The 9336-nt window shown below is 41.6% G+C and overlaps 1 protein-coding gene across 1 annotated transcript in view; it reads right to left on the bottom strand.

The window, feature by feature from the left end:
- Window positions 1-2632: 2632 nt before the first annotated feature.
- Window positions 2633-9336, bottom strand: part of sox5 (SRY-box transcription factor 5) — a 115195-nt gene continuing 108491 nt past the window's right edge. The window contains exons 13-14 of the mRNA XM_080757015.1: window positions 9160-9336; window positions 2633-6861 (exon numbers count right to left, since the gene is read on the bottom strand). The exon at window positions 9160-9336 is cut by the window's right edge and continues 40 nt beyond it. Coding sequence (XP_080613141.1) covers window positions 6564-6861; window positions 9160-9336 — 475 coding nt within the window. The 3' untranslated portion in view covers window positions 2633-6563. The remainder of the gene's footprint in view (window positions 6862-9159) is intronic.

The following is a 9336-nucleotide window of genomic DNA, read 5'->3' as shown; positions in this document are numbered from 1 at the left end:
GACATGCTGATTGAGACAGAGGCTGATATGTAGATCATAAAATCACACCCATGTCAAGTGAGGGGCGCTCTAATCATCGTACATCATCAAGAATGGTGGTCCCTTATTGGCCAAGGGTGGCCACCGACATACATGCTCAGACACATGACGTAAATTCTCTATTCATTGTTAATGGCATTTAGTTTGTGTTGAGACAGAATGTACATTGTAGCTGTTGATAGGATTGGCTAAAAATATTACATGTCAATAATTTCACTGTATATTTAAGTTGTCATATCGGCATATATTTTAGTGTCCTCACTTTCATTTCTTTTTTTTTTTGGTCAATTACTTAAGTGTGCTTAACCCATTCTGGGCAGGAACCCCTTTTGGTGTTTTTAGCATTATGTTATACTTTAGGTATTGAAAAATAGCTGAGCTTGAGCTTAAAACAGCATTTATGATATTTGTCATACACAAACAGGTATGAGACTTACCTCACCTGTACAAGTCATGGCTGTTCAGATGTTCTGGTACTTTACTGCCCTTCCCACAAATGAAACAATCTTGTTGTATGCTCTCACTTACTATCATCATTTTCTGGAGTAGTTTGGTCATCATTTTGGACCGTGGGCTATAGCCCATATCGTACGGCATACTATGCCACGCCGTTTTTCATCATTTTTGAGGATTTGAAAAAAATGAAAAAAACGATGGGTTATAGCCCATGTTTTTTTTTATTTAGAAAAAAAAATCCAGGCCCATGAATTAGAGGATAAAGCTCACATGTTACCCAAATAGTTGAATACACAAAAGCTAAGGCACTGGTACTGGTACTTCTGGTTTACCGGAACGGGGTTCAACTCCCTGCAGTGCCCTGCTCAATGTGTTGTATTTACCGTAAAAATTGAGTGTTGCGGAGGATGAGAAACATTAGCAAATTACGGAGTGTTGCGGAGGATGAGAAACATTAGCAAATTGCGGAGTGTTGCCATCGGTTTTTGATTTTTTTTTTGAGAAATTGCGGAAAAATTGCGGAAATTGCGGAAATTGCAAAATTGCAAAATTGTGGAAATTGTGGAAATTGCGGAAATTGCGGAAAATTGCGGAAATTGTGGAAATTGCAAAATTGCAAAATTGTGGAAATTGCGGAAATTGCGGAAATTGTGGAAATAGCAAAATTGCGAAATTGTGGAAATTGCGGAGAATTGCGGAAATTGCGAAAATTGCGGAAAATTGCGGAAATTGTGGAAATTTGTGCTTTAAAGTTGAGTGTGTGTGTGTGTGTGTGTGTGTGTGTGTGTGTGTGCATGCGTGCGTTTATCATGCAGGTCATGTGCGTGACCGTGTGTCTACTTTCACTACTTTTGTTCAACTCTTTTGGTCCAATTCCATCTTTTCAAATGAAGATTCAGTACTTTATTCCTGTGTGTGTGTGTGTGTGTGTGTGTGTGTGTGTGTGTGTGTGTGTGTGTGTGCGTAACAGAAGTGACACGGACCAACTGAAGTTTTACCGAACACATTGCTGTCTTTATTAGAGCCTCGTCTGGCAATAATACTGAAAAAAAGTGAACTTAGAACAGATGGTAGTGGCAGCCCACGGCCTGTTGTTTTTTCCTCCTGTTTTCTTTATTTCTTTGATATTTTTTCTTCTTTTTTTGTGAGAGTACTTCGACTCTGGCTTTTTCTGTGGCATGGATAACATCAATAAAAGAGAGGGACAGAGAGAGAGAGAGAGAGAGAGAGAGAGAAAAGGAAATATACAACTTATATTACACTGTGTTATGAACAAAATATAAATCTATAACTCTATGTTATATTTACATAATCATCTTTCTCCATTTTTCAAGTTGAGATGGTAAGATATTTTTTTTTTTAAACTTGTAATAATTACTTTGTTTCGAGCTCCACTCATGACTTTTGATTGTCTTAAATATTATCATCAACATCATCTTCATCACTATCATTGTTTTCATTGTCTTAACATTGGGGACAGACCTTGCCAGCAGGGATGATTGAAGTCTTAACCCCCCCCCCCCCCCCCCCCCACCCCCAACAAACCCCCCCCCTATCCCACCCCCACCTGCCCCTCCCTTCTCTATGTCCCCATAGAGGACTAATCCACATCTCCAGCATTGGGTCTCAACCACTGTGTGATGTTGAACGGGGGTGGTTGAGCAGCGACAATGACACCGAGATGCTCACTACGCGGTAAAAAGAAACAAAATAAAAAAAACACCTCAGTGTTGATGTATCCATGTGTAACTCTTACGGGCCCATATGGTTCCATGTGTCCACTCTCAGAGCCAAAGGGGCATGAAACACTATAGGCCGCTTGTGTCGTTTGTTTCTCCTGTATGGTTTAAACCCCACAATTTCTAAAGATATTGGTAAAAACAAACAATTCAACATTTAAAAACATAATAATAAAATCAAAGGAATGCCATGTTTTTTATATATATATATATATATATATATATATATATATATATATATATATATATATAAGTAGTAGTGAAATCTTTCACTAGTTTGGGTCATTTGGGAACCACTGATCTAACACCCATTATTAATCGTATTAACGGCAGCTGTGTTGCTTAGAGTGTAGAATCTACACTATCTACACAGGTGGTAGGCTCATGTTATCTACACTGTAGATAACATGAGCCTACCACCTTTCTGTAGTCTTTAATCTGTACAGGAAAACAAACGACACACTTGGCCAGGGTTCTATTAACTTAATACTCTGGATGTTACTGTGCATGTGGCATGGGAGGGACACGGGGCCTATTAAGACTCTGTGGTGTGGACATGGGCGAGAGTATCTATCCATAGCAGAGCGTGATTGTGAGCGTGGGGACCTGAGCGAGGCTCATGGCTCCTAGAAACACAGTGTGGAGCTAAAACAAAGCAAAGAGCTCCTCATTTAGGAGTCACTACGGCCTGATTTATACTCTCTTGCATGTCGGGGTGTTGGCCATTGAAAATAGCAGCATCTACAAGCTCACAACTTAGTAGAGCTACTATTTCAGGGGGCCGACACTGGCGTGCAATGAAGTGTAACTCGGCTTTAAGGGCCATTCACAGTAAGCACTACAACTATAGCGTTAACTGCAACTATATCTTTCACCCTTGTATTGTATATCTTCTGTAAACCCTTTGCTGCTACTGAACTTTTACTGAATTCAGTCTTACTGAAACAAAGCCCTTGGGGCTTTGTTGTGTTATCCTTTTAGCATAACTTTTGACTGTACTACCTGTACTGTTACTAATATTGTTAATAAAGTATTCAATAAATCAATCAGTTATAGATCTCTTATAGTTATAGTGCTAGGTGTGAAGGTCCCTTTAAGATGGAACCTGGTCGTCTCACATCCACACGCAGTGGAACATCCAGGGAAGGAGCTCCGGGAACACTGTTTTTCTAGTATATATATATTTATATATTAAAAAAAAAGAAAAAAAGTAATTATGTTCATATATCACAAAACAAAAATGTATATACAGGATTGCCTAAACTAGAATACTTCTAATGAATATATTTTATGTAGATTTTTTTTTAATTAAACATAAGAAAGGACAGCATAGGATTGTTTGGTTGTCATGATAATCTCTTCATTTGAAGCGTGTCTGTGTGCTTGAAGAGTGTGTATGTGTGTGTGTGTGTGTGTGTGTGTGTGTGTGTGTGTGTGTGTGTGTGTGTGCGCGCACGTGCCTGTGTGTATGTACATGCATGATGTGTTGTGTGTGCGTGTGTGTGTGTGTGCGTGCGTGGATCCTAGCCAATAATGTTTCACGGTGCGTGAGTGAGACGGCCAGGCGAGCAAACGGGAGCGGGGCTCTTTGTTCACAGAAAACAGATTCAGAGCGATACGACTGTCCCACTCTTCTGCAGTCTTTTCCAAAATAAAAGAAAGAAAAATAAAAGCAGAAAACCTTCACATTATACATTATAAACATTACTAATAATAATAATAATAATAATAATAATAATAATAATAATAGTAATGATTTAAAATAAAATCACGTTCTTCTTTCTTTCTTTCTCTGACTGCGCAGAGTTTGAGTGCTTTTTTTTTAGAAATGGGTTTGGACATGAACGGGGGCGGGGTTAAGTCTTCATAATGGGAGGCGTGGGGTGCATGGAGTGCGTGAGAGGCGCCGTCTCCTTCACTTGACAGCGCCGCTCACGGTCCTAAGGCCGCCCAGCCGCCCATTCGGAGGGTCAAAGCAAAACTCAGAAAATAAAACAAATCAAACAAATGAGAAGAGGAACAGAATCGTTTGAAAACAAAGGAAGGTAAAATTAGTTTTTTTTTTTTTCTTCTTCAAAGATCTAAATATCTAACAGCTAAATAAAGTTTAATTGTTTCAGCGACCGCTGTAGTTTCGTATGGTCGTTAAAAAAAACGGATAACGAGGTAAAATAAAAAATAAATTATACTGTACATAACTTACTAAACTTAGGAAAGGCTGACAATCCTTATGATTATTGTTAATAATATTATTAGACTAGAGGCAGTTTGAAGAGAGGAATACAAATAAAATACACTTACACTTTCAAATACAAACAGAAAACACTGACTGGCTGAATTCACCTCAGCTCTGCCCACTTGGGGAGGGAGGAGGGGGGGGGGGCACAGCAGAACGACATTTGATTGGAGGGAGCAGACGACGCTGGGTGACAGAATGGCAGCGATATATGCAAGTGTGTGCGTGTGTGATATGCGAGTGTGTGTGGGGAGCTCTGCCAATGTCTCCACCGCGTGCATACGAGCGGTACATGTGCACATGAGTGCGTACGTGCGCATACTGTACATGTGTGTGAAATATCGGAACCCAGGGCAGTAATAAGAGCAATCTAATGTCTCTCTTTACATGTCTTGCGTGTTTACATTTAAAAGCCCTCGTCATCACGAAAGACCCGGCGGTCTTCCTCGCACGACATCGGCGTGACGTTCAGATGACAGCGGGGGGGGTTCAGATAAGGTATTAGGCTCTTTTCCACTGCTAGAAATCTGCTGACCTCGCTGTGCCGTGAAACCTATTTCATATTATAGGTTCTGGGTTTGTTTGCTACGATTCGGTTTCAGACAAGGTTCTCAGGACATAATCTAACCCTGAGTTCTGGGAACCCAGAAGTCAGAATTTGTCAAGAATAGTGAAAATAGCAGATCTACAGGCTTCGCTAGATCGTCTATTTTTCGTCTACTTTTTTATTATTAATATTATTATTAGCTTTTTCTTTTAAGACATAATTCCCCCGTTAGGGGTGGTTCTGGTTCTAATGGAAACGGAAACAGAAAACCATCACAAAACTTCACAGGTTCTGGAAGGTTTTGGGTTCCCCTTCATGGTCGAAAAGAGCCAATAGACAGACACAGAGGACCGCTGTTGGTGGTTTACACTCATTTGCGTGCCGGCAGATCTACAGGCTCACAATATATCGCACTGCGACCCGTTGTGCACTTGTGGACCCGCTGTTTGGGGTGTGTGACACCCCAGCGAGTATAAATGTGGCATTGGGAAGGGTTGTGAGTGGGGTTTAGAGGGGATTGTCTCATAACACCGTGCTGCTCCATGGCATGAGAAACTCAACGTTCCCCCCCCTAAATCTCTTGCAGGGCCGGTCCTCACTGTCTGACACAGAGGTTTCAGTCTTGACCGACCCGTTGTATTCTAAGGGGTGGGGGTGGTGGAGGGGGGGTTGGGTGGGTGTCACAAGAAACACAGCAAATGTACATTGTGAGGTGAAACAAAGGCTGTTCGTTCAAAATATAGACACGTCTAATGTCTCTCGGGCGCTTTACAATGAAAGGGTGTGAAAAAAAGTCTCTTTTTCTATTATTATTCAAACTTGTAGCACGAAACAAAAACAAAAAAAAACAATTCACATTCACAAGCCACTTATTGGCACCGTGTACCTGAGTGAGAACATTATAGAACCGAGAACAAAAAACAAAGCTGTATCTTTAAAAGTGTCTTTCGATAATAAACAAACAGGTCCGCCATCGTAAAGTGTCATCGATTCAGCCTCTTGACAGGTCCGACTTTTTCAGTTTCATTTTTGTTTGTTTCAAAATGTCTGCTTGTCTAACAAACAGCTCTAAAGGTTACGTCACTGTGTTTGTGTGTGGGATTCACGCTTCTTCTCCGTGTTCTGTAGCTTACTCGTGGTCGTTGACTGCACTCTGTGTCAGGGTATGCTCGCTCTATCTCTGTGTCAGCAGTACAGTATTCAGCGTTCAGCTTCAGAGCTAGCTTTGTCGTTTCCTTCAGTTCCTCCCAGACTCCAGTTTGTGTAACAGTCAGTGTGAGTGACAGGTCCTGTGCTTGGTTTGATTGGTCAAATGCTGGTGTCAGGACTCCAGTGGGAGAGGGGTTTGGCTCTGCTAAGAGTCCTGGTTGGTAGGGAGAAATTGGAGGGGTGGGGCGATTGTGAGAATGGAATTCAGTGTGATTGGCAAAAGAGAAGTTTATTGTTTCCTGATTGGTTGCTTGGGGTTTCTGTGGCCTCGGGGAGGGAGGGTTCACCAGCTGTGATTGGCTTGAAAGCGTGGAACGAACGACCCTTCTGCGCCGCCTTACTGGTTGATACGGTTGTCATTGTCGCTCGTGTAGTCAGCCTCTTCGTCCTCGTAGTCGAAGTCGTCGTATGGGTCGCCATTGCTTTCGAGTCGTAGGTCCTCCTGTTTGATGATGCGTGGCTCCTCGACCTTCAGGGCGGTCAGGTAGGGGCTCTGGTGGGGGTTGGCGTTGGGCTCGGGGCTGCTGGACATGCTAGAGTGCTCCGAGGGCATCTGGGGAGAGGGCATGCCCGCCATGGACAGGGCACCTGGGTACACTACACCTGCTGAGGATAGGGGCATCTGGCCCTGCTGCCTGTACACACACACAAACACATACGCTCCACATTAGAACACTTTTACTGTCATTCACGTGCTTTTAGGTTTTTGTTGATTAAGAATGGTCTCGCTGATATCCACCGTCTGGCAGCATCGCCGTCGCTATAGGTAACGCTCTGCTCAGAGTAATGTAGTAAGAGAGTGGCGACACGCTTTGATCTCGCCGTAAAGCGGGGTGCTATGGGCTATAGTTACAAACATTGGAACTATCCCATTGAGATAGACTGAGCACTTCTAAGCATCCGCTTCCATTGTTACAGTGGGAGTGGGAGTTATAGTGTCGCCACTCTCTTACTAGATCACTCTGGCTCTGCTCCGCTGTGGTCCGTCAATGAAATGATTCCCCCCGTCCACTGCCATTGTTATCGCGATCTCTGAATTGAGGTGTTTGAACAGAACGTCAGAGTTAGTGACTCAGTAGTAATCGTTGCTACATCGCGGTTACAATATTAAAGCTTCTGATAAAACACACGGTAGCCACATTAGCTTTAGGCCATTTTGCTTCCGGTTCATTTTGTGGTGAATTTTGTGGTCTTCAAAATAATAATAATAGTAGAAACAGTCAAACGAATCGATTTAATCAATTATACGATATAATTGATAATCAATAGGTTAATAAAATAATCAATGAATAATCAACCGCTATTTTTGTCATTATCTAAGCAAACAGTCTCAAAAACACGTGGCATCTTCGACCCAGTTGTGCAATGTGTAATTTTCACTATACTTGCACAACAGACAACACCATTGTGCGTAGCTATAAAGCTTAAGTGCTTAATCAATTATTTGATTAGTCTGAAAATAAATTGATAGAATTAATCAATAGTTGCAATCTTAAAATAATCAGCAACGTTTTTAAAGCACAAATTAAACTATGAAACAATTGCCAATGTCCCATTGTAACCTATGTTAAAGTAACTGATTTCCTCAACTGATTGACATAATGTTTCCTTGCCCAAATCGTTGGGTCACACAATCACATTTAGGCTACACGTTTTCACTCAGTAAAATGGACCTAAACCCTCCATTTGTACACTCTCAGTTGAATTAACACTGAGAATTTTACTATGCTTAGTTTTAGGTTTGTCTATATCACAGAATAAAAACACAAGGATTCACAGAGAACAATGTTGATTAATTTCCAATAATTTACCCCAGACACTCCCACTTGGACACTTTCCAGCTGGACACTACATACTACTGGACACTACATACAATGCACTATAATTGAATTGTATGTAGTCATAGTACATTATGTATAGCATAGTATAGTATATATGTATAGTTTCATTATATAGATATTCCACTGTTACTTTCTTAGCTTACGCATGTTTCATGATAAATGCTTTTTATGTGATGTATTCCCATGCTTTTTGTTCTTGCTTAATGTAAATCGCTCTGGATTAAGAGCGTCTGCTAAATGCCTAAATTGTAAATTGTAAATTTTAAATTGGCTCATGTAAATATCATGGATTTTACACATTAAATACTGGTTCATTTTTGGAACCAGACCTTCAAAATCTCTTCCAAATCCATCAACAAGGCCTGCCATATGCACTGGAAAAATATGTGCTTGGCTATAGGTCAATTAAGAACACAAATGAATTTGCCTACACCTTGAGATACACAAATCGTGATACTGTACACAGTACCTTCTCAAAATGATTACTGTGTCCTAAATGTTCCCAAATACATTCCTGAAACTACGAGAGCTGTTTCAAGCGTCTTGCTTAGGGACAGGTCGAAATTTAAGTAGGGGTACCCCTGGAGGAAATGTGTGTGCCCTGATACAAAATACCATCACCCTCCCTCTGAATGAACATTTAAATCCAGTCCCCTCCCCAAGTGATTCAACAAAAATGAAGCACATGAAACGCTACCCAATTGCTGAAAAAAACTTGTTTCGGCTCACGTCTTGTCTAGACACTATTTAGTTGGTCACACAACAATGGCCCATTTTATGCATGTGCTATTGACACTAGGCAGCTTTGTAAAGCTGTGTAGTAGGTGTGAAGTGGCCAATCACAATGATTGACACACAGGAGGAACAATGACAAACTGTAGCCAGCGTTGGGAAGTACCAAGTGAAAGCAATGTTCGACTGAATTCAGAAAAGCTGTAAAAACCCAGACTATTTCATTATCAAAATGTAATTACCCTCCCTTGGACTCGAAATACAATTAGCTCACCCTACCTCTGACTAAAATTGAATCACCCTCCCCCTATTTTCCTCCAGGCCCCCTTTTTTTCCCTAAATTTCGCCTGGTCCCCTTACCCCACGCTGAAGTACTGCCTCATCTCCTGCCTGCGGGACCTCATGATGGCCTTGTACTCGCCGATGCGCAGCTTCTTGCCGTCCACCAGGCAGGTGCGTTTGGGCCGCGGCTTGTACTTGTAGTCGGGGTACTTCTCCAGGTGCTGCTTGCTGAGGCGGGCCTGCTCCTCGTAGTAC

This window comes from Protomyctophum bolini (genome assembly GCF_963924005.1).
Source record: "Protomyctophum bolini genome assembly, chromosome: 23".
In the NCBI taxonomy this organism is placed as follows: domain Eukaryota; kingdom Metazoa; phylum Chordata; class Actinopteri; order Myctophiformes; family Myctophidae; genus Protomyctophum; species Protomyctophum bolini.
The sequence above is the reverse complement of the archived record's forward strand: the minus strand, read 5'-3'. Positions and strand labels throughout refer to the sequence as shown.